At 45.0% G+C, this 25203-nt stretch overlaps 1 protein-coding gene across 2 annotated transcripts; it reads right to left on the bottom strand.

The window, feature by feature from the left end:
• Positions 1 to 1300: 1300 nt before the first annotated feature.
• On the bottom strand, positions 1301 to 24751 carry LRRC8C (leucine rich repeat containing 8 VRAC subunit C). Of its 2 annotated transcripts, XM_074832445.1 has the most exons (4): positions 24654 to 24749; positions 21121 to 21331; positions 9610 to 9751; positions 1301 to 7448 (listed from the first exon to the last, which is right to left on the bottom strand). In XM_074832445.1, exons 3-4 carry the CDS (start codon positions 9745 to 9747, stop codon positions 5178 to 5180), a joined length of 2409 nt encoding a protein of 802 aa, XP_074688546.1. In that variant the 5' UTR covers positions 9748 to 9751; positions 21121 to 21331; positions 24654 to 24749; the 3' UTR covers positions 1301 to 5177. The 2 variants fall into 2 exon arrangements, with proteins under 2 accessions (XP_074688546.1, XP_074688545.1); XM_074832444.1 differs by lacking the exon at positions 21121 to 21331 and having other exon boundaries at positions 24654 to 24751.
• Positions 24752 to 25203: the final 452 nt, after the last annotated feature.

Raw genomic sequence — 25203 nt, 5'->3', positions numbered from 1 at the left:
AGTTTTCTTACCACTGCCCACACTATTGAATGCAGTATATGAAGACATACAAGCAAACCATCATGGTTATTGGGAATTCCCAGTAGCTATTTGGTGTGAAGTGAAGGACAAACTGGCCCTAGTGTTGCTGCTTGCTGGCGAGCAGATGACATAGCCACTGGTAGGATTGTGCCCTGGGAGCCCCCCAGGCTGTGGGGTGGGGGTTTCTCAGGGCAGAGTATCTGCTCCGGTTAACTCCTGCTCCCCAGGAAAACAGAAGAGGTTTGTTGGGGCTCAGCTAACTTGGGCCGTGAACTTCTCCTGCCACCAGCACACTTAATAAAGAGGGTGACATCTGCTCCAGCAGCGTGATCTCATTGCCCCAGGGATCCCCGCATTGGTTTCGCCTGTTGTTCCCATCCCGCTGGGTGCGGCCTCGAGATGGTATCTCCTGTGGGGCTGGTGGGAAGGAGCAGGGCAGTGAGGAGCGGACCAGCTTTCCCAGCCCTCCGCATCTTTGCAGGGAACAGCCCAGAGCTTAAAAGCAGGCGCCGTCAGCAAGGCTTCCTCTACTCCTCCGCAAGGCCTGCCATGCCCCAGGGGCAGTGTGTCCCCAGTGCCAGATCCCTGACAGGGCTTATCGAGAGGCAAAGCTGATTCGGGCTGCTGTGCTTGCCACTCCCCTCCTCTCCCTGGGACCACAAGAACCAGAGAGGAGCATTTCTTGCTCCATCTTGGCAGGCCAACATTGTCTTGGTATAAAAAAACCAAAACTGAAACACGTCATTGCTTCCAACTTAAAGATACAGAGAAAGAAGGAAAATGTTCCATGCCAAACACAGGCAGCATGAGCCCATCGCCTTTGGTCAGGAGATTTATAGGGAGTTACGTCAGATGCAAGGGCGAACGGCATCATTTCCCTTAGCAGTGCAGGCACGCGACTGGGGGAGGCAGGAGCCCTCACGGCCCTGGCTGCTGGCTGCGCGGGGCCGGTGCAGGAGCCTGGGCTGGCAGCGCCCCGGCATCCCCCACGAGCCCTGGCAGAGCACAGGGATCGGAGTGGGGGAGATGCTCCTGCAGGGACGGTTCCTCTGCCGGCTGGCCATTGAGCTGGCTGACAGGGTGAAGGGATGGAAGGAGGTGCACAGGAAGCGAGACCATGTAGCTATAAATCCTGTCAAGTCTAATGATGTTTTTTCAAGCATATTTTCCTGACTTCCCTCCCAAGGGATCAAACCCAAAAGATGGTTATGTTTGATCTTTAGGTAACCCAGAAACAAAATGTTTTCCAAACAAATAATTACATTGCAGTCTGACAATGTTCATTCTTACAAAAGAGCATTTTATTTCCATTTTTTCTGGGTGTACTATATTGCAACGTAACACTACGCAGGTCTATTATCATATTAAGATTCTTGCTACAGAATTAAGAAGTTTGTCCATTTGGTCAAATTTCAAAGTTTTTCCTTGGCATTCTTACAGGACTCGTCAACACTTAAGCACATGAATTATTGGCAGTGCCAGAGATGTGGTATGAGACTTGGAGCAGGCGCTTTCCAACCAGAATTTGCAAAAGTTGTTGGGTGGGCTAGATGCAAGAGGTCAGCACAAAAACCCATCCTAATTGTGACAAAGGGGGAGATGCACATCTCCAGATTTTGATCCCAAAGTAGATTTGCTTTTCAGGCTTAATGTACTATTAAGGTTGTCTTCTTATTTTTGCTGCACTCTTTGTCATCTCTGCTTCTGTTACCAAGGAAGATTTGTATTATTTTTGAGCAGTAATGTAAAATGCCTTGCTTATATTCTGGAATTGTCATACTTGTTAGGCACCTGATTAATCTAAGTAGTTACATAAACTCTTTGTATATATACAAACCAGGCCTAAAGTATTATCCACAAAATGTCCATCCATTCTAAGTCAAATACTATAGGTCACAGAAAAGTCTAGTATGCATTGCATGTGAATATACATATGAGCAGTACATGAATCACTGAGTAAATATGGCACTTTTACATATTTTCCTGGATGTTGTACAGAATTAGGAAACAATCTTCTCTTAGCTGACGCATTTCTAAAATACTGTAATATGGTTTTGGAAAATACACCCCACAGACTACACAGTAAGAAGTTTAGAAAAGTCAACAGTGCAGCTACCTGAGTTTGTTTCATTAAGATTAAGCAATTAACAGTAATGTGATGTTTTATCATTCACTGAGAGCCTGAGGGTTGTCTACTCACAAAAGCCATGCCGCCTAACCCTGCTATAGATAAAACAGCACAGCTCTCCAAGCACATGGCTTGGCAAGATGGTGAACTGACCTAGCAGCTCAGCAGCTCCAAAGTGACTTGTCCCACCTTCTCCTTGCCCGGACTCTGGCTGCAGAATCCTGTTTCCTTGTTACTCCCACCCTAGTGTTCATCCTATCCTTTGGAGAGCTGATGCAGCAGAAAATGAGTCCCTTTTTTTAACTGGCTTAGTTTTCTGCTGGCTTAAAAAGGTTGATTTGTCCTGTGGAGGGATCAGACCAGCACCAGACCAGTAAAGGTACAAGAGAAGCAGCTGGAACGTGTCGGCAGGAATAGGGAGCATGGGAGGAGGAGGGAACTGCCCCTTTTTGGTGGCAGTGAGCTGTTGACTAAGCTGTCTCAGCAGACCAAACCCTTGGAGAAGATACAGTTATTAGCGTGAAAGTGCTTAGACTGGTATAGTTTATTCCTATCAATGTAATAAAGATATGCCAGCACAAGGCACTTTATACTCATGTAACTGTGTCCACATGAGGGGTTGCACTAGTATAAGTACAATCCGTAACAAACAAAACCCCCACATCCCCTTAAGTGATGTATTTACAAAAATGGCATAGAACAAGTCTCCAACCTTCAGTTATGAGGTGTGCATAACTTCTGTTCAGAAAACAGCCACAAACTACACATGAAACAACATTAGACACAAAATAAATTAGGGATGTAAAATGCTACATCTAGGAATATAAAGATTCTTTTAAAAAACTTTAAATGTAATCCCATATTTCAAATCTAAGTAAGAGAACTATACAGCTCCACCAATTACTTGGACACTTTAAACAGTTTACATTCATCAGGGACAACAGCACTTTGGTTTACATAATTAGGTTAATATAAGAAATGAAACATTCCTCTCCCTCACATTACATCAAAGTGAAACACATTTAGAATATATATACTGCCAAGCTGTTCCAATAAGTGCATTCCATACACGAGTAAGAGTAGCTCTCACAATAGCTACATCAGTTATAGGTCTTTAATAGAACTAAATCAAACCCCTTTAAAAAAGCTTGCTTTGATTCCTTCATGCCTGACCCATTTTTGATTAATCACATGGATCTTCTCCAGAACATAGCCAAGCGCAAAAAATAAGTCTGACTTGGTACTGTGGCAAGCCCACATACCAGATTGCATAGCACACCCTGGATTAATGAGGAAATTCTCATCTTAGTTTGTCTCCCCACCTTCATAAGTCAGACTCTTAAAACAACAGTATGCTTTTGTACCAAGCTCAAGAACTCAGATTAACTGTAGCTCCAGACAAGCAACATTTAAGAGCAACCAACCTGACAATCATCAAACAATTATTTTACATAATTTTAAACAGTCAGCAACTCAACCTCTGCAATTTATGAACAGCGTTGCCTCCTAGAGAGAGAAATACTTATTCCTAGATATTCTAGCGAAGCATTTATCCAGTGCCTGCATCTGACTCAAATATGTGTTGTTGGGTAGGATGATCTCCTCGCAGCAAAATATTTTACTATCATATGGTTATTTTTGATTAGCTTAAATTAGCTTTTGAGCAGCACATGAGTTATCATATACCTGCCAAACTTGCCTAAAAGAAAGCAAATGGCTGGATTAAATAAACAACTGAACATGTCTTCAGAGTATAAAGGTCCCAACTTGATGCATCATCATTACAGATTGTTACACTATTTTAAAAAGCAGACTTCCAACTGTACGATTTCTGATTTAATTACTAGCTGGGAGATGAAAACATAGCCTTCATCACCGTACTCTGGTACGTTGAGACTTTTGAGAAGTTAATATATTCATTTAATCTCATTTTTGCAAATCTGCAAATGTTCGTGTACTGAGCTTGGTGATATGATACCCAAGCTCAATTAAGGAGCATATTTGATGCTATTTCCTTGTCAGAAGCTTTACAAACTAAACATGATTGCACTTTTTCTGGGTCCCATTTCTGCAAGGTGCCAAGCATCCCGGTGGGGAAGTGAACTGACTGGGGCAGAGAGCACTTCTTCCCTTGCAGGAAGGGGTGTTTAGTGGAGGATGGGGATTTTTCAAGATAGTGTTTCATCTCACTGGGTTGACGTTTCCAACACAGTGAGTTCATTGCACCCCTTCCATTCAAGTTAGCAGGAAATGGGCAGCCACATCCCTTTGCACTGTTTGGAAAATCTTCACCATGAGTCACTTTGATCCTGACTCCTCTGTGAACTGACCCTACACTTCCTGCACTAGAGAGGAAATGGCAGTCAGTGCCTCTTGCCTGGCATGGACAGCTAGACTGAACTTGCCAGAAGGCCCTGAAGGAGTTCTGCATGCTTCCTTAGACCCGTTAAAATACATAAAGAACCTTTTCTACTTGCTTTGACCATCTGAGAAAACCATGTCATAAATAAAAAAGGATGGTCAACCCAGATCTGATCTTGTTAGATGTTGAATGCCTTCTACTGCCACTGAAGAAAAGAGGAAACAAGGCATTCAACACTTGCAGCACCACCTGTTGAAGACCATGTCCTAAGGGATTAACAATAACCAGGAAGACAATATAATCATCTATTACAAATATGCAACCCAAAGCATCCAGCTTAAACACAGTTCCCCTGTTGGAATTAGGCAAAGGGAAAAAGAAAAAAATCAGCAGATAAAACCATTTACTTTCACCAGTAAAAATTAAGTTACAGACACCCTTGTCCACAGGGCAAAACAAACTTAAAAAATATCTTAAAACAGTGAAAAAATACGAGAAAATTTTATTTAAAAATATATGTACTCCTTACTCCAAATTTGTTTGTACAGAAAGGATTTGTTTGAAAAAGAAAAAAATAATCACAAATCAAATGCATATTCGGAGTATGCACTTTCTACAGCATATTTGGTAGAAGCGTTATTTCTGTAAAACTGAGTGAGAAGTTAGTTATTCAGCTTTCATTTGTTCCCTGACATCAGAAGGCAACGTTTCAAACAAGGTGTCCTCTACAGTGAAGCCAGTCCGCTTCAGAGCTCTACATTCACCGAGCTCAGGTGGAAGGATTTCAAAGTGATTGCCTTTAATATCCAAGTAGGAGAGGAATACCAAATTACCAATTTTAGGTGAAAGGACTGACAAGTTATTTTTCCCAATTTTCAGAGTCTTGAGCTTTTTGCAAAAGTATAGTTCATCTGGCACGCTCTCCACTTTGTTGCAAGTAATGGAAAAGTATTGTAAACTCTGAAGAACTCCTATTTCAGGTGGGATAAAGCGAATGTCATTGTAAGACAAATCCAAATATCTGATTTTGTTGCATAGGAATAGGTGGGATGGAAGAACCTCTATTTTGTTATGGCTGAAGGAAAGCCGCTCGAGACTAGTGAGTTTCTTTATATGCTCTGGGATGTACGTTATACTGTTGTACCATAGCTTTAGGATTGTCAGTTTTCGCAGGTGTTGAAAACTTACTATTTCTTCAATGGATTTGAGGTTGTTTTCCTTTAGATCCAATTCCTGAAGACTGAGAAGGCTGAAGACTGCATGAGGTATGCGCTCCAAATCACAATGAACCAATTCCAGCTGTGTCAGGTTGACCATCTTCTTCAGGTTGTTGAGCATCACTAACTTAGTGCCATCATTATGGATGCACAATTTTTGCAGGTGACTTGAAACATCGACTGCAGATTGTGGGATTTTGGACAAATTACTTTTTATGTAAAGAACTTTAAGGCTTTTAAGTTCCCGAAAAGACTCCAGTGTAATGTTTTTGGAAATATCATGACTGAGGGAGCCAATTAAATAGAGCTCTTCCAAATTTCTGAGGCCATACATCCAGTGTGGAAGTTCTCTGATGTCATCAAACTTGACACTCAAGATCTTGAGATTCTCCTTCAGAAACGCCAAGGCGGCGCTGTGGATCTTCACAGAGCACTGGTGCAATGAGAGCTCCTGGAGATTGTCCAACTGTGCAATGGTTGCTGGTATCATTACGTTATTAATTATTTCAAGTTTTAATGACTGCAGCTCAGTAATTTCAAAAACTGTGTCTGGTAACCCAGAGAGCATGAAAAGCTGTAGCTCCAGATGGCTATGGGAGTTCGTCTGTAGCCTCTGTCGCAGTTTATCTGCAGTCCACTCATTGTTTAGGTTCAGCTGTTTCAGCTTATTTTCACTGACTTCAGACAGGAAGACAGCAAACCGCTTGGAATAGAGAGGATCATACTGATCAATCATATGAAGCATAAAAGCAAAGTCATTCTTGACATCTGGAATATCATCAATTCCTGTCTCTTGCCGAACATATTCAAAAGAATATTCTTTCAGTGAACGGTAGAACAACCAGTATAGTGTATAAAGGCATGTGAGGCCATAGATGCTTACAAAGCACAGGTAGCAGTAAGAAAGTTTAGAGAACAGATGTGCCATCGTGTGATTACAGCAAAAATTCTTATATCCTGTCATGTCTTCAATATCAACGTTACAGACAACTGTAAAATTAACTTCTGAGACAAGTGCTGTGTTGTAAGCAATAATAATAAGGAATTTAATTACCTTAAGTACAGTCTGGCGAACGTACATGACATAGAGTATATCACCCTCCTCAACATGCAATCTAAATTTCTTCACCTTTTCAAACAGTGCTTTGGCCTGTTCACCTTCTTTCTTATCTAATGCCCCAGGTGTTCCCTTATCCACAACTAACTTCTCAGGGATGGATTTTAAAGACTGTGTCTTGACCAAAGTGCCTTCAGTGCTTGGCTGGATAGTATTAGACTTGTTTATGTTGTTCTTCCTGTTATCTTTCTCTTCAGAGTCTTCCCCTGACACTTCGGATAAGGCTCTTGTTGTCCAGGGAGAATCAAAACACTTCCCAAGTATTGAAATGAAGTGTTCAATTTTGGAGCTTGATCCAGGGAATTTGAACCAAAAGTTGCTACACAGCATGAAGACCAGTGTGTGTATAAGGACAAGGTATGGGAAATACTTGGCATACCAGTGCAGAGCACGTTCATAGCACACCTGATTTATAAAGCTGTATTGCTGAAGGTCCAAATCAGTCTTCAGTCCTTTCATTTCAACTGTAGCTGGAGGGGTAGATGGCTTGGGTGGAGGAAGGGGGGTTGTATCTGGGATTGTGTTAAACACATTTGAACTATTAGATTGGTTCTGGCAAGGCTGTACACGCTTTGGAAGGCATATTATCTTGTCTTGCATGACCTGAAACACACAAAAAGATATCTTTTAAACTGATGTACAAACAATGGAGGCAGTACCAATGGGTAGCTGTCCTTGGAGTTCCTCCAGCTGTCAGGCATTCCTCCCCACAACCTGGCACTTGGCCCCACAGGCTGTGCTATTATTATTATTATTCCCAACAAGACACTTGTTCTATATGCCAAGAACTAGGTCACCCCGTTTGATCTATGGTTAGCTTTCCATAATTTGAGTAAGAGGAAAAGTGTGGGTAATGCTTCCAGAAAAGACCAGGGATCTCCTGCATTGCTCTCCCCAGAGACAGACTCTTCTTGTCAGATGTATTCACCTTGGCTAGACGATGTTCAGAGATAGCTAAGGGTTGAAAGCAGCATAACTGCATTGATGTGGATGTACGTTTACACTGTGATGTCTTATCACACTGAAAATGGCTGACAAAGGCCTAACATGGGCATATCTATGCCAGGACATTATTAATCTTCAGTCTTAATAAAGACAGATAGGAATAATACAGAATGGATGGCATTTATGTGCGTGTGCACAGGGACATAGTTTTTATTCAGTTTCTCATACATATGCGTAGAGTCCTTATACCATACACCTGGGGGAAAGAACTAGCTCTGTCTTTCTGTCCTTGAGTCTGTCTATAATGCAAAAAAAAGCAACTTTCTTAATTTGGGCTGACCATCCATGTTGACAAACTGAGGTCAGAGCACCTTTAGGGACCAATCACCTTTGGTTTAACTTGGGATAGCAGTTTGAGTTCGGTGCAAGGCTCCCTATAGGTCTGAATTTAAAATGCTAATCCATGTGATAAACCAAGGAGCTCTTATTATTTGCCCTGAACAACTAACTGCAATTAGCTCAAACTAAGAATGTGTCTGTAGTGTAGATGTATTCTTTGACATCATGGTTGTTGAAAGCACTAAATATAGGGTCTACAACAAGAACTACCAAAATCAGATCCTCCTTGATGATCCACCCTGGTGCAGGGAGATGCTGACATGAGACCACATGTGTTTTGAAAATATCAGTGCCATAACTGTTGACATGTCAAAAACTCCTGCAGTTAATCTTTGTCTGTTCTGATATACACTCTTACTTACACCCTGGATTCATGCCTCTGGTAATAAGTTGGAATTAAAAAAAGTCATCTATTTTTTGCAGTGTTTCCACATATTGTCTTCCAGTGTGCTTCATCCAATCAAGCAGGTAAACTTAAAAATAACAGATGTTCTACTTCGTGTGCTTAAGCAAACACTTAGTTACTAACGAAAAATTCAACTCCATATGAAGATATTTTTAAACATGGACATAATTTCTTTTCAACTAAAAATACTTGAAAACAGAGAATACAGGCAAAACTACAGTTGATTTCATGTGAAAATTGGGGCACAGTATGTGAAAATCTTGGGCCATGTGAGTGAGCAAATTCCCCTGAAATATGAGCTCTGTCAATGTGTCTCTTTAGCTACATTTCTAAGTCATGCCAAGAAACATGAGATCCATGTTTGAACTAGTACTTTAACTTTCTATTTTTGTGGAGTCCATCCCAAACAGTACTTCCCATTTCCTTTCAGATTTTGGCTCTTTAGCAAAATGTAACTTACAGTGATTGACAGTAATGTCAATTGTTTATGTGTAAGCATCCTCAGAGATGTTTTGGAATGGAAGAGGCATAATATCAGTTGTGGGTCGTGTTAATAAAATAAGCACATTCATTTCAAATCTGTTTGAAGCATAATGACAGAAAGAATATTAACATTTGCCAAAGAAAACCATAAATTACAAAATTACATTTTTCAAACTTTTAAACAGAAAAATAGTAACAAATAACTTAAGTTGAAGTTTTGTTATGCCAAACTGTGGTGAAAACAGGCATTCAGGCACAAGCCAAACCAACAGCTCTTATCTTAGCTGGCACTGCCCCATCGACTCTAGCGCAACTCTGCTGATTTACAGCTGCTCTAAGTCTGGTCTGTGTTATTTGATGTTGCTACCTAAACAGTTATAATCCTGGCACCAGAAAATTTTTGCTTGGTTCATGGTGAACCCAAGAGATAAAACAAGACATGACACCATCCTTCCAAGGACCTTCCTCATTTGTGGTGTTTTTTCAGCACCCCTGAGAGCACCTGCCTCCCTTCTGTCCCATTTGATTTACCTGTAATGTGCACCCAAACACACCAATCATCAGCATGGCGACGGAAAGATAGTCCGTGAACACATCCCACCATGGCTTCAGCACCCTGAATGCCGGCTGCTGCTCCGAAAACTGGCGAAACTCAGTCACGGGAATCATCGTCCTGCAAAAGAGCAAGGCCAGCGCTCAGTCTCCTGCAGCACATATCCATCCATCTGTGCGAGCAAGTACTTCTGTGAGGTTTGAAAAAAACTGCTCTGGAAATGAAACTCCCAGAATGTAGCATAAAAGTTCCCAGCTACCACCCAAGCAGTCTCTCTGGCACCCCACCACACAAAAGGGATGCTCATGCTGCCCCCCTGCAGCTCCTGTGAGGAAGGGAAAGCAGGACCAGGGTCCTGTCAATGCAGGCAGGCAAATCCCTCTCTGCACTGACTCCAGCCGTATCTGATGGGTCAACAAGGCCTTCTGAATCCCTGAAAATCACCCCGTTCTGTAGGTAGAGACATTTGGCTTTATACACATTAGCCTTGATCTCAAAGGTCTGGGCTAAAATGCTTGTCCTGCGCTCATATTTCACAGGCTCTTTTAGCTATCATGTTTGACTCACTTCCATTTTGTTCACAGTGGTTTCAGGGATGCTTTGGAATATTTGTGTGCATACTCACTGCAGTTTTAAATCTACTCTGTCTTGAGTGCAACTTGCTAAAGTGCTTTACCTAACCAAAACTACAGGCAGATCAAGGGCTTTATCTTCACCTCAGATTGTCTAGGCTTACATCATCACTTCCTCTGAAAAATCAGCCAACACATGAGCATGTACAGGCAAAGCAACTGATTTTAAAGCCTACAGCATATTGTGTAACTGAAACCCTGGGATCAAACCAGTATTGAAACTCCCCAGTAAGTTACGATGGAAAGATAAATTCACATGGGAATGTAACAAAAATACTCCCAAGGGCAATTGGGAGGCAAATTCGTCCTTTAACTAATGTCATAAATGCTCACCACAGTCACTTTATATCACAGTAATATTGGAAGGGCTTATAATCCTGATTCAGCTGCGCACTGGGACCCATTAGTGTGGGTTTGGTGCCATCCAGCTGTGCACAGGCTTAGCAATAAGCACACACTTGCAAATACACTGCCCAGGGACTTAAGGGATTCCATTTATTCAGAGCTGGGGATCCAGCCGGGAAGGATTCAGGCCCTAACAGCTGCAATTCATCGCAAGCATACAGCCATCCCACAAATTTATAACTGACTCCCTCTACAGTGGCCACACTCGCATGGAAAGATGCTCACTTTGACATCTTCTCAGGGACTGCTGTGCCTCTGCTTGCCCAGCTGATCCTCAGGAGGTACTGCAGTCCCCAAAGGCACAAGGTGATGTCTGTAAATGAACCTGGGTTAGTAGCTAGGCTAGTGTTTTGCAGCTTTCTGAGTGAGTAGCATAAAACTTAACCCTTGTTCCCTGCTACCCTGTCCTCTTGCAACCCTTCCGTGTTGCTTTAAGCACTACTTGACCAGGCAGGAGAATCTTTCTCCCAGCCCTCTCTCTCGTCTTTCTAAAAGCTGTCTCCAGGATGCACACTACAATGCCAGATGAAATGGCACACACCTCTCACATGGCTGGTGATCCCCAAGAGGAAGGCAGGCTGCCCTCTGCAGCACTTGCAAATTAATAGACCATCAGTGAAAACGATGGCAATGCAAGCCTGACTTCACACAGCCCGGTTGGAGGCTCAGCAGTGACCATGCCAACAGGCCTGAATTGCTGCAGTGGTGGCGAAGGAATGCAGCATCCATTATCAAATTGCAGGCAGCCAGGAGCCACAATTCTGATTTTTGTGTGCCTGTCTTGCAAATGCTCAGAAGACGTGTCAGGGAAGATACACCTCTACAGCAGAGAAAAGATCAGGTAATTGCTGGGACAAACCTTTGTTGCCTTTCACTTTTCTTTTAGGAATACTGGTGGAAAAAATGGATCTCATAAATTAGAGGTGCCCCATGTAGCTTTAAGTACATGCCCAGCACTCCTTCGGGTGAACCCGGGGAGAGGAAACCCTCCACTGGCAGCTCCCAGTGGCGCCTGAGCTGAAGAATATCACGCACTGATCTCTCTTTCATATGCACGTGCATTTCACCGCCATAGGTAAGGAATTACCCTCATCTTTTTTATTGCTACATAAAATGTAGGTGACTGGCAGTAGCTGCTGGTAAGCTTAAAAAAGTAATTTTTCTATCAAGCATTGAAAAACACAGAAAATTCTTAAAGGAATACACTAATACAAATGTTAGCTAATTGGTTGCCATGCAACAGTCCTGCTCAAAGCTTTGTAACACATACACTGCTGTCGCCTCAGGTTTTGAGGCCAGTTAGCTGACTGGAATGCTATCAGTACACCCAAGAATACATATCAACAGATTGCTTTAAAATCATGACATTTTCTTCTCCCCCTCCCCCCGCTTTAATAATGGCTTATGAGTGCTTTTTCACACTCTGATGCCACAACCTCTAGAGGTCCTTTTTGTAAGGTTTTTCCAAAAGTATAGATGATTTGAGTGTCAGGTAAGCCAGAATCATGTTTCCTACAGTGGAGACTCTTGAGAAAACATGAATGCTCACATGCACCAAAACATGTGGAGACCCAATTCTCACCGGTTATACGTCTAAGCAATGCTGTGGATCTGAGCCATGGCATTATGAAAGTTGGCAGTACTGAAACAGGGGCAGCGCCTGACAGCAGATGGGATGGGAAACTATCTTGCAAATTACTGTGTGGGGACAGCTTTCAAGACCAGAAATTAATTTGGCAGTTGCATTCGATAGGTTTCATTCTGTATTTTAGGGGTCTTTGTTGTGTTATATATTTGCTTTATTTCTTCTAAGTGATGTGTGGGGAATTTAGATGAAGGCAGACAGTTTCTGGCACCACCAATACATGCTGCTCTGATCCCTTGTTCCCTTTAGAGGCTGCTGTTTGCATAGTGTGACTCCTCATTAGTAGAGTGCACATACTGTTACTCTGGTTAATGGGCCAAGCAGAGGGAGACCTGCATACAGAAAGCCTATCTGAGCCATGCTAGAAAAGCCATCTCTCAGAAGGGAAGGTTGCAGTCCAACACCAGACATCAAAATCTGTCTGCCACTTATGGGTTTTTTTAATTGTTAAAAAAGGAAAACAAATGTTAGTGAATGATGGCAATAGTACTGCCCATAATAATGGTAAATAAACCAACAATAAATAATGACAGACAATATTTTTTAACTTCAGGAAAAGACAATCACAAGAAGTTTTAAATGGAGATTGTACATGAAGAAGTGGGATAACCGTTTTCTAACATCCTCTGGAGAAACCCTACTGCTTCTCACTGTGTTGCACTAGCAATAAAGAGAAAATGCTAGAAAGAAGTGCAGAGAAGCTTAGGCTTACCCGCACTGCTGATATCTGCACGCAGAACAGAATGACAGGAAACTGCTTTTTATTTGTCTCCCTCTTCCCTCTAGCTTCTTTTCCATTCTGGCCTATCCAGTGACTGAAAGGACATCTATTAGCAGTGGCTCTGAGGCCTCAAAAAAGACACAGCAGGTTCACGTGGCTCAGAGCAATCCTGAAAAGCCCCTCCTGGCCATGGCCAGAGTCCGGCTCTTCCCCATTGCTACACCCAAAGCCGCACTGCTGCCAGACTCATTTATAACCACGCACAAACCAGGTCTGTACAAAATAAACTGATTCAGTCAATTATGAATTTAAACAAATAAGAACAGGGATGCTAAAAAGTCACACTGCAGCCCAAATCACAGCAATCTCTGGGACAGCACACTGCCTACTGTAGATTCTTATCTCTTCTTATAACAAGGAGATAGAAGAAAAGGAGTTCAACATTTCAGCTGGTGAAAACTAAGACAGCATTACTAATTTCAGGTCACTCACATTCAAAATGCTATTTAATGGCACAATACATCGTAGCTGAAATGTGGAGTCTGACTTATGTTAAATACTATTCTAACTTTCTTTAGGAAATACTGAATTCTAAATATTGGATAATTTTTTCAATTATAATTTTTTCTCTCTTGCATTTCTAATAATCCTTATTTTCTAGAGAAAAGAAAACAATATATGAGATAAATCATCTGGTATTCAGCTACCAGAAGGAAATAAAAGAGGAACTTGGATTAAAAAAACCATACTGGCTGTTAAGCAGTGCTGCAGAAAAGAGCTGAGGGTTTGCCAGATTAAATAAAAACCAAAAAACTACACCCCCACAAATAAAAACAAAAACTTACTAAAACTAAGGGGAGAGAAATTAGTAGGGTTTTCTATCATTATTTTAAAATTTCTAGGAAGTATAGAAAACTTGATGAATGAAAATGAATATGTGATAATAAGATGAAATACTGGAATCCAGGTACAAGGAAGAAAAACTAACTACAGGAATCAGCTAATGTATGGGAGATTAGGAGTGAGACACAACGACTTAATGTGACCTAAAAGAGCTAAGGAGAATAAATAGATCCAAGTCAGAGAGGAAAGTATTGGAAACAAATTAGACTTAATAAATCAAGAGATTGAATCAAAGGATGATTGTGAAATGGCCACACCATGGAGCAAACCAGCTTCTCAGCAATTGGCCTTCATCAGAGGGAATAAAGGAAAGCAGTGGGGACAGTTCGGAAGTAATGACGGCTCTTGCCAGTGCAGCTAAAGAGAAAAACGAGTATGTTTTACAAATCAGGCAATCCACATGACCGTGTACTGCAGAATATAAAGGAACTTAATTAATTAACTTCCTGTCCACTGGCGGCTCAGAAGATGCTCAGGCGGGCAGCCCGGGGGGTTTCTGGGCAGGGACCGCCTTTGCAGCACTGATGCCCCGGGGGCTGAGCGGCAGAACCTCTGCCACCAGCTCTGTGTCAGCAGGGCCCCTGTGTGAACAGGCACAGATGCTGACGAGCACAGTTTCCTGCTGTAGCTGCAGCTACCCTACCTCCACCAGCAACAGCACCCCAATGGACCAGACCTCCCCAGCCATGGCACAGTGTGCCCAGGCTGGCACTGCCCACTGCCAGGGCTCTTCTGGTGCTATCTGTCACAGCACGGCCAGCAAAGCCCCAGGAGCAAGCCCCGACCTCAGCTGAATGCTTCGCAAGTAGGCACTGTGAGCTGCTCCCCGCGGCTTCATGTCCACTGAACTTCTGTGACCTGCCTTGCAGCAGCGCACGAGGGACCCCAGTCAGAGACAGGCCCCACCATGCCAGATGGGCAGACACTTGGGGACATAAAAGCTTGTACACTCGACCTGTCTGAGATGTGTGTGATATAGCCCCTCATCAAGCTGTATTCATCTTGCACCTTGAGAGATGCTTTATAAAGAAAAAGCATATTAATACTCAGAGAAGTGCCCCTCTGGTATAACCCCAAACAAAACTGCTTTTGGCTTCTAGCAGCTGCCAGGTCCCACGCTCCAGTTATTGCTAGGTGACGGTTGCTATTTTTAAGCAGGTTCTCACAGAGTACTTCATTCATTTTACGGAGTGTAACTGTGTGGCTTGACACCAGCCCTCAGCAGAACCAGAGGGTATGCTGCTGGAGAGTGCTCTGTTACCGATGAAAACTGCCATGCCGCTCCCACTCTGCCCCACCTCAGCTTTCAAGGCACAGATCATACAGACACTGCAATTAAAAAAAGCACACTGAGTGAAACAGAAAGAAATAACTGGGAGGCCCTGCCCTTATCTCACCTGTTGGCAGGTCCACTAGCGCGCATTCCTGACTGAGGCAGACCCCCAGCAGCTCTCACCACTGCCCCCCTCCGTGTAAGACGGCCACCAGGCTGCCTGCACCATGCTGTTGGGAAAGCTGCCAACTGGTCTGTGCCCTTCCACAGGCAATGCTCGATGTTACCCGTTGACATCAGCCAGCCTTGCCCCCGCTATGGCCTCCTTGCTCAGCAAAGCCCAAAGGCCTGTCCCCACGCTTTGCTGACCCTCATGCAACAGAGAAGCGGCGTCACTGATGCTTCATGTGCTGTAGGCGGGAGACCAGGACTTGCCAGAGCTGTGTTTGCCGAGCTACAGGTGTTACTCACCAGAAGTCAAGCTCTCTGTTATTTTATTCTTCCAGTAGTGGTTACTCAATCATCTTGTCATGCATTGAAGCAACTGCTGTCATTCACCGCTTGTTTTAGGGGAACTACCACAGCTGCAGAGCAGAATCAGGCCCCCTGGGTGCCAGACAGGCAATTAACATCCAGAATTTATTGGTTTGGTAGTGGCAGGGTATGAAAAACACACCAGAGGGAAAAAGGAGGAGGAATGTAGCAGGAAGGGAGGGACAATGTTGCAGAAATAGTGACGTTTACAACTAGGAACCATAAAATGTTGGTGAGGTTTCTTAAACTGACTAAAAAAGATGTTTAAACGATTAGCCAGCTGACATTTATCCACATTTCCCTGACATCTCATCAACCTTCTTCAGATGCAGGATCAGCACCACCACCTCCTGACAGAGGCACAGCGTCCAAGCAAGTCCCAGATGCTATGGACATGGCCCTGACCCCCTCCCCAAGGGAAGGAGCCTTCCCCTTGGTGTGGGGGACCTTGGGCTGGTGGCCGCAGGGCCACAACTGCAGCCCAGCTGAGTACGCTGGGAAGGGTCAAGGTTGAGATGTCCTCAAGGGACAATTCAGACTGGGACTGCCTGGTCTTTCACATCAGAGATCTACTGAAAGGAGAAAGTACTGGGCAAGGCAAAACCCGCCTTCCTGGCTGTTTTAAACATACTGCATGTGGTAGGATAAATTATGAAATGCCTTTTGGGAATAGTGCTGCAAGTAGGTCTCTGGGTTGGTTCCCATACTTGATTTATTGCATATTCATTAAAGGAACAGAGCACAGCACATATTTAACACACAACGAGCTTGTGACCTGATAGCAGGGACTCAGCAGAGCCCAAGTGCTGCAGGCCACGTGTGCATGGGCTGCACTCCAGTGGGTTTTGCTTTACACAGGACATGGCACTGCTCACCCTGAACACCACAGCCTGCTGCTCTTGGTTGTAAACATTTGTTACACTGCATAAATACCACAAAGTTGCTTTTCAGGTGGTTCCCTGCTGTCTGCCCTTGGACACCTTGGGCCAGGAGCTGAAGTTCAGCTAAAGTGTTCCTCAGCAAAGGGCCTGAGGCTGCACTGAAAAGCAGAATTTTGCATCCTTATTTTGCCTGACTGAGAACTGCACACCGAGGCAGTTAAATATGCAGAGATAAGGGAGTTTTGCAGTCAGGTTCATGGTGTTCTTAAAATACCCAATTTAAACAAAATCACTGGCCTGTGCAGAGCCCCAAGGACTTAGGGCCACAGTCTTCTCTAGCCGGGACCGATAGGCACAGCCTGGCATGAAAATGGCTTGGTACTACCATCATCAGTCATATTTTCTGTTGATTATAACTTTGTCAAACTTGTATTTTTGGGTGGGATTGGGTCCCAAAATGACCATAAGGAAAAACCTGTCTAATTTAAAACAAAATTTAAATTATGATCTAGCCAGGAATTGTTCAAACCATTGCTAGAAACAAGCAATGTTAGGGGAACAACATTGAACTATGCATACTACAAAACTTATGTTCTTCTTATTTTAAACATTCTAGATCCCCCATGCCCCAAAACTTGGCCTGTGTATCAGGGATGCAGTTTTTACTGAAGTGTGAACAGCTGCCCACAGCTGGCTAATTTAGAAACCTTTGGAAACTGTGGGTTTGCATGTGTCCTTTGATCTCAGCAGCTGAACATTTCATCTCCAGCACGTGTCCAGGAGCCCCTCACAGCTCCTGGCACTGCCCATGCTGGCACCACAGATCACAGATAACAAACTTGCTTCACTTCATCACCTAACCAGGAGAGGACTAAAAGTGAACCCAGGGACAAGGCACCAAGTCTGGAAAAGTGAGATTAGACTAAGGGGGAAATAAGATGATAAGGGCTAGAATTAGAAGCTCCTAATTCCCGAGAGGTTGGTGTTCCATCCTTATCTGTGTATTCTCTCACACATTGTACACACAGTGAAATCATGTCTGAACTACCCTGACATTCAGTTTTGTTAATTATCTTGCTCTGTGTTTCACTGACCAAAACCGCCAGCATTTTAGTAAGTGTAGGTGCTTGGTCAGTTCCTATGCAACATACAATAATACCTCCGCTACTAACTTCTCCCTGTATTTGAGGCATTTCAGGAGACCAGTTTCCCTGCTAAGCTTACAGACATTGGTGTTTCCTGTAATATAAAATTTAATAAATAAATAAATCTGTCAAGAATTTTTAGTTGGAAAAAACTACTTTGAATGCTGGCTGTTTGGGAGTATAGCAAAAAAGTATCACATGTTGCCACTTTTTGAAACATGACAGGTTACTTTTTGCTCCATTGACTGTAGGGGAGATTTTCATAGGAAGAAATGCCATCATTCTGAAGTAAGAAATACAAACAAATGATGCTGTTGCTTAAACATAAATCCCACGCTAAAGAACTGGAAGGCCATTGAAAACAAACCATTTGCATCCAAACAGTTACTTTTAAAAGTCCATGTGTTTACTGTATTTTCAAACAAATTCATGTTCTTGGGGCTGAGGCTGGCGAGGAAATGTGGCCGGGAGGGACAACAGAGCATGAGTCAGGAGTCCCCAGTGGGACCTGGCCACGGGCTCCCTGTGCTCCTGCTTTGGGCATGCCATATCGACCCACCACGCTGCTGCTTCCCCAGCTGCAAAACAGAAAGATAATTCTTTGCTACCTTTGGTGAGAAATATGAATGAATAGTACTACAAAATCATAACATACTGCTTTTTCCAGTTCTCTGCAATGGTAGAGTCTAAATTGATAGCATGTCAAAACCTTCCTGCAAAGCCACTGGAGTTAATTTGATTTCACACTCCACATTACCAAAATTACGTGTCACAGTTGGTACTGGTTTGCAATCTTGGGAGCAGAAAAAACACAATCAGCCCACAGAAGACATTACTCCAGCGCCAACAATTTGGTGGTCCTACAAGACCCATGCAGTTTTCACAGGGGCTACCCCAGCATTGATGCGGATGGAAGCAGGCTGGCCATGACTGGGCTGTCCCCTGCGTGACAGCCATTCAGCGTAGAAACGGGGTTTCATTTCCAGATGTGCTGACCGGAGAAGGCTAGGCTGTGCCACCTGAACTCCCGCACAGTCACAACCCAAGTACTAGAAAACTGCCCTCCATTATGCCAACTGCCACAACCGAGCTTCCCCAGTGCCCCAGCTCTGCAGGTACATGACTGTGGCCAAGACTCCAGTAAATCACTGGGGATTTAGTTGCTCAAGAAAATTGAAAAGGGTGGAACTTCCATAAACTTGCTGAACACCTAGACCTTTTTCATTCTTTTCCCTCTGAGTTACTGAGGCCCGCACTGGAAGCATCCAGTGTACATTTAGGTTTCAGCTGCCTCTCTGCCTAACAGCCAGGAGGGAGCGTGGCAGATTCAGAGGCGGCAGTGAATCCCCTGCTCTGCTGCGGGGACTGTCAGTACCATCCACTGCGGCAGCAGAAGCTCAAAGGCCTGAATCCAGAATTTAGAGAAGACATAAGGGACGTAAAGAGGACACATGAAGGATGCAAACAGGAAGTAACTTTAGTAAACTGCATTTCAAAATATATGTTGCAATTTCCACCTACACATACAGTAACTACTGCTTTGGCGATGGATCCCAGACAATAACCTTGTTGTTTGTTTCAACTGAGTCATAGTACTTTTTCATGTATTACACACCAAAAAGACTTCCTATTGTCAGCAGCTCTTTGACTTTGACTTGGTTGAACTGGAGACAAAAAAAATGTTCAGGGCCAGATTCTGCCAGATAAAGTCTCAGTGAAATCAACAGGAGTTCTTTCTGTACCAAGCACATAGGCCTGTGTGGAGATTTGGCTTTGCTGAGCTATTTGTTCAAATCTAAAGAGAAGTACACTCTACGCATTTCCATGTCAAAGACTACTTCAAAGGCAATACTGACCATTTCTCAGCTCTGGGAGTAACATTCTTAGTTTATCAGGGCTATCACTCAAGCTGCCAGTCCTCTTTCCAGAGCTGCAAAATGTTCTTAATGCGAGTGAAAACCTCTAACAGCAAAGCAAAGCAAAGCACTGAGCAAGAAACTATCTAGTAAGTGGTATTTTAGTACTCCTGAAATGTCTAAATAATTGAGAAAAGTAAACTCATATCAAGTTTTAATCAAAGTTATAGCAGGTTTTCCACAATCACTTATTTAACATACTCAGATATGAAGACAGAAACAATGCTGTAGAATGTCATAGGACAGACAATATTACACAAACCAGTGCCATTCATTGTCAAAGGAACAGTCAGGGGCCTCAGGCTAATACAAGTGCTCATAATAAAAAATGTTCAGCTGATATAATTAAAAATTAATTCCTAATTGGGACAGGAACCACAAAGAGTCCATTCTGAGTCTTAAGCAGCTCAACCATCTGAAAAGTTAGTTAAAAAGTTTTTATGCAGTGATTGAGCCAAAAACATTAAAGAAATGCCTGTTTTCACAATTTGTGAAAGGATCTTTTCTGCTCCCACTTGCATGCTACACAAGAGAGCTTTCTAAACTTTGCGATAGTCTCATAAAACATGGATCTCAAAATGCCTGGATAAACATACAGGTATTCTGAAACACAGCTGATGAATTTTCTTCCCCCAGACCATCCTTTGTGACAAAAATACCCAGCAATAAAAATAAAGCTTATAGTCTCATCCATACTCTTGAAAGGATAAGAAAGACTAACAGAGATTCAAGCACATAAAATAGATGTGATCTATACATACTCGAAGATAAACACGAACAGCTGCAGAATCAGAATTGCTATTCACATGACTTTTAAATATCATAAACTTCAGAGATGTGGAAAACCAGAACTATCTGCCTAAATTCTCTATTGGACTTTTTCAGCGCAGTGTCCATCCCATGGCCCACCAAAGCTGGATTAGCTCTAAACTTGTTCCACCAAAAATTCTGTTCCTGCATCAAACAAAAAGAAAAGGTGTTTCCATCAAGCCTAAACTTTGTGAGATCAAAGCAGTTGCTGGGTGGGGGTGGTCTGACCACACTATAGCAGGTGTGCAGGTCTTTGAAATTATGTTGTCATGGGTAAATGATGGCAAGAGCAAATACTCTCTTTAATCACATTATACTTAACAAAGGACTTTTCCAATAGTATTGTCTGTGAACACCCATCTTGCTCTGTAAGCTTGCATGAAAACTACCTACCCCTGAGAGAGCTCATCAAGGACTCGCATCAACTGGAAAAGGAGATCTCTAACAGCGCTCGCTGAGAACACCAAACCTGCTTTCTGACAGCAACCTCCACTTCTGAGCTGTTGCATTCTGCTAAATCACACGTATATCAGGATCTTCCACCACTGCACACTCAGGGCAGGGCTTGACCTGTGCTCTACTTCACCATATGCTCCAGAGCAAGCAATTAATCCAAGCTCTCACCTTGGTTTCAGTGATGAGTAAATAAAATCGGAGATGTTCTAAGCACTTCAGCAGTCTTATTGCTATCTTGTTGAATTTTGGATTCCCATCAATACAAAATCAGTATGTCCTATTGCCACTGAAGGGAGACGTGAGCTAGCGTCTCCATTTTCAGCAGATCGTAGTTGAGCCCAGGATTTTAAGTTGGTATAAAAGGCTGGATGCTGCTCATCTGAAAGCCAATGGAAAAGTTTAAGTTTACTCTGACAGAAAGAGAAATGGATTTTTTAATGCTACTCTACAGGACCAAGTGTTTTCACCTATGCTGGTTCAAATTCAGTGGAACTTTGTACACTTGCCGTGACAGCGGCATTAGCAACTTTCCATGGAGAACGGTGCCATTCTGTGCTTCAGGGGAGGCCTTTGTTTTACTTTTAAAACCAAGAAAAAACATGCACTGTATCTTAATGCAGAATTCTCCCAAACAAATGGAAAATGTGCAAAGCACATACACAGCACTATCCTACCTTTTAAAAATCTGACCTGATCAAACACTAGATTGTTTATCAGTGCTCTATGGGAGATAGAAACAGACCGGACACAACCTCCGTACTGGGACAAATGCCAAAAAAAATCATCCTGGTCCAAGCCTACGACTCTCTGGATGATACAGTTGTAAAGTTTATGGTGTGTCTGATTAGCTGTGTGTGTCAGGCACTAAAATGTAAAATGAATACAGTGCAGGAAAGCTGATCCAGGGTCTATCAGGTTTAAAGACGGGTCTAAGACGCTTTGCCTGCCTGGGGATGGGAAGACAGTGATGCCTCTCTTGTGTTATGAGTGAAAGCAATGGAGCAAATGGCATAGTCACACACGCCCAAGAAGGTGAATCAAACCTAGTATCTTCCTAGAAGGGAAAGAGATCTTCGAAACACAAACCCCAACAAAAGTCATTGCACTATAGCTTGAAATTGCATCAGAGTTTTGTCGCACAAGATTCCTGGGCAAACAGCTAAAGGATGAAGAAGAGAGTAAAGTTTCCAGTATGTTGAGCATGTGAAATCCAACACTTGTTAACATTCTTCTGTCAAATCATTCTGGAAGGAGAATGGCTTCTTTGCTTTACTAAGTAAGGTTTTAAGAGAAGCGTTTTGGGGTTCTCTTTTTGTTTTTTCTGAGGTAAATTGTTTCACTTTCAGGGTTTTCTTTAATATATAGCCCCTCCCCTGCCCTTCACAGCTCTGTGACAATGCAGAGAGTATATTTTCACTAAATTTTCTCAAAGAGGGAAAAATCATGTAAAATTAAACTCTAGCTCCTGTTATTGTGAATTGTTTGGACAATAATTGAAATTTTTTTTTTACTTCCCGCAGCATTCAAAAAGGCTTGGGCTGGGAAGTGCCTTTCTGGTGGTGAATACGGGCCACTTCAACCAGTTGCAACAGAGGTCAATGGACAATCAGGGGAACTGCTCCTCCCAGCACTCTGACCCAATTCATTATGTTGGGTCTTACTGTGTCCTCACTCTGGTGCTAAGGCCACCTGAATATTGTTTAACCCTCTCTATTGCCCAGCCCGGATGCTGCCCCCCTCCCAGTCAGAGCCCCTTATTGTGGGCCTCAAAAGACAGATACTGAGGTGGGATGCGGCTGCCTCAGGAAATCAACTTGAACTGGTACAGGAACTGATTGCAAGATAGCACCAAGCTCTGAGCCAAAGAACTTGTGTGAAGAATTCAGCAGTTTCTGATTTTGTTCTTCACTGACAACCAGTACTGGCTTTTCTCAACACCGGGCATACAAAGTAGCTAGATTTTTAGGCTTTCCATCAGAAAGTTTCTTTCTAAAACTGCTTACAAGAGTAAACAATAACAAAAACCTCACAGAAAGTTATATTACAGTAAAACCTCTGGTGGGGCCTGTTAGTATTGAGACTGGAAGAAAACAGCATCACGGCTGCCACACATTTAGCAAATTCAGAATGCAACTGGAAAAGGAAATGATTCAGAAACCACAGGTGCTCAGCACCAGGCTGCTGTGCCTCGCTGGCAGCCCCTGGGCACAGGCACTTGTGAGACAGCGGGAATCCAAGGCCAGGTTAAAATTAAGGATCAGCTCGGAACTGTGCTCAGCCCAACTCTTGGTGCTGATCTGCACCACCACAGGGGCAAACAGGCATTTCCAGGAGAGTGAGCCCAGGGGAGTGAGTGCTACCCTCCTGACTGCTTGCATAGTGCCAAAAAGAAAAGTAAAAGCAGGTCTAATACAGCGGGGGGAGGGGAAATCTGCTACTTGGTTGAATTAGGAAGGGAGATATTTTTGGTTTATTATTTATTTCCAGCGTTGCCATCTTTTTCTCCACTATCTTGCAAAGCACCTTTCTGCCTGTCCAGTTTTTTACAGCATCATTAAGTCTACAGTGCTCTATGGGAGCAAACATGTACATGTGTGTCTTCAAACAGTGCAGTTCATAATACTGAGTCTTTCCTCACAGGAAGTACTTATTCCAAAAGTAAAAAATTTTTAAAAGGCAAGCCATAACTCACATACTTAACTGTGCAATAGAATTCCTGACTTTTAAACATTTTCATCCTAATCGAATTCTAGTACGATACATTCAGCAGTCTTTCATAAGCCTCTCATTTTGCTTGGTCAACTCTTTCCAGTGAACTGGACAAACTGCATTTCGTGAATAATGAACAAAACCGCCCATCACACTGCGACAAGGCAGAGCTGGTTTTAAACCGATTTCAAATCAGGATTGGGGTTTTTTGGTTTGGTTTCGGTTTTTTTAAATCTCTTCGAAAACAGAGCCATCAACGCCTCCGGTGGGGCTGCGCTCCCCCCGCGACCCGGCGGTAGGGACCCGCCAGGACCCGCTGGGGCCGGAGGCGCCGCGCAGCCCCGCGGAGGCTCCGCGCTCCCCGCACCCTCTCTGCCCGCCGGCGGGCGCGGTGGGAGCGCGGCTGAACCGCCGCCTCCCCGTCATGCGGGTCGGTTTGGGGTCCCTTTTTTCGGGGAAAACACCGCCAAGGGCTTCCCTCGAGCCGCCCGTCTCCACGGTGACTGCGGTGACTGTTCCGCCTCCCCCCGCTCCCCGCCGACCTCGCTCCTGGGAAGCCCCGCTTGGCTCCGGGCCGCCGCCCCGCGGGGTACCCTCGGGGCCGCCCGAGCGCCGCGGCCCGGCACCGGGGAGGGCGGGGGGGGGGAGCGCCCAGCGCGGCAGGGGATGGGGTGAGGTGGGATGGGGCGGGGGGGGGGGACTCCCGCAGCCGCTTCCCGCGCCCCTCCGCGGGGGAGCAGACGGCGGCGATCCCGGATAAAGTTTGGCTCCCCCGGCGCTGCCCAGGGACGGGGGCGGCACCGCCGATGCCGCCAGCGGGCCGGGCCGGGCCGGGCCGGGTCTCTCCCCTCCGCGGGGGCGCGGCGCCGGGCCCCGCGGCGGCTCCGTCCCCGCGCGGCCCCCCCGGAGCCCCCTCCCCGCGGTGATGCCCCGACCGCGGCGCGGGCAGCGGCGGGCCCGGGGAGGGGCGGCCCGGGCGCGGCAGCACCTACCTGGTGCGCGTCCGGGCGGGGGTCGCGGGGTCACGGGCGGCGGCGGCCGGGCGGGAGCGCGATCATGCCGCGGTGCTGTGCGGGGCTGAGCGCGGCGGGCAGGGCCGGGCCGGGCCGGGCCGCGCCGGGCGGGGCGGGGCGGGGCCGCCTGCAGCCGCGCTCCGCCCGCCGTCGCTCCGCCCCCCCGCCGCCGCGGGGCCACGTCTCCGGTCTGACGCAGGCGGCGGCGGCCGGGGGGGCGCCGGTGGGGCCGGGGCGGGCAGCCCCCGCTGGCGGCGGCGCTCCGAGCGGGCGAGAGAGACAGCCGCGCTCCGCCCGCCCCCGCCCCCCCGCCCGGCAGGCCGCTAACGGTAACCGGCAGCCGCGGCCCGCGGGGGGGCCGTCAGGCAGAACTGCGAGGCGGGGGCCGCCTGAACAACGGCGGCATCAGCGCCAGTCGGTGCGGCGGGCAGCGATCGGGGCGGAGGGGAGCCGCGAGTGGCCGTCCCCGCGCCGCGGCGGGGGGCTGACCGCAGAAACTGCCACGGAGAGACCTCGACCTCGGCGCGCA

Source organism: Strix aluco, chromosome 8 (genome assembly GCF_031877795.1).
Source record: "Strix aluco isolate bStrAlu1 chromosome 8, bStrAlu1.hap1, whole genome shotgun sequence".
NCBI classification, from domain to species: Eukaryota; Metazoa; Chordata; class Aves; order Strigiformes; family Strigidae; genus Strix; species Strix aluco.
Note: the sequence above shows the minus strand (reverse complement) of the source record. Positions and strands in the feature narration are given on the sequence as shown.

What these genes read in the sequence shown, in the direction of transcription:
- LRRC8C (XM_074832444.1), bottom strand. Translation starts at nt 9,747, where the DNA reads ATGATTCCCGTGACTGAGTTTCGCCAGTTTTCGGAGCAGCAGCCGGCA. An exon ending in TGTTTGGGTGCACATTACAG is followed by an intron (nt 7,449 to 9,609) that starts GTAAATCAAATG and finishes TGTGTGTTTCAG; the next exon opens with GTCATGCAAGACAAGATAAT.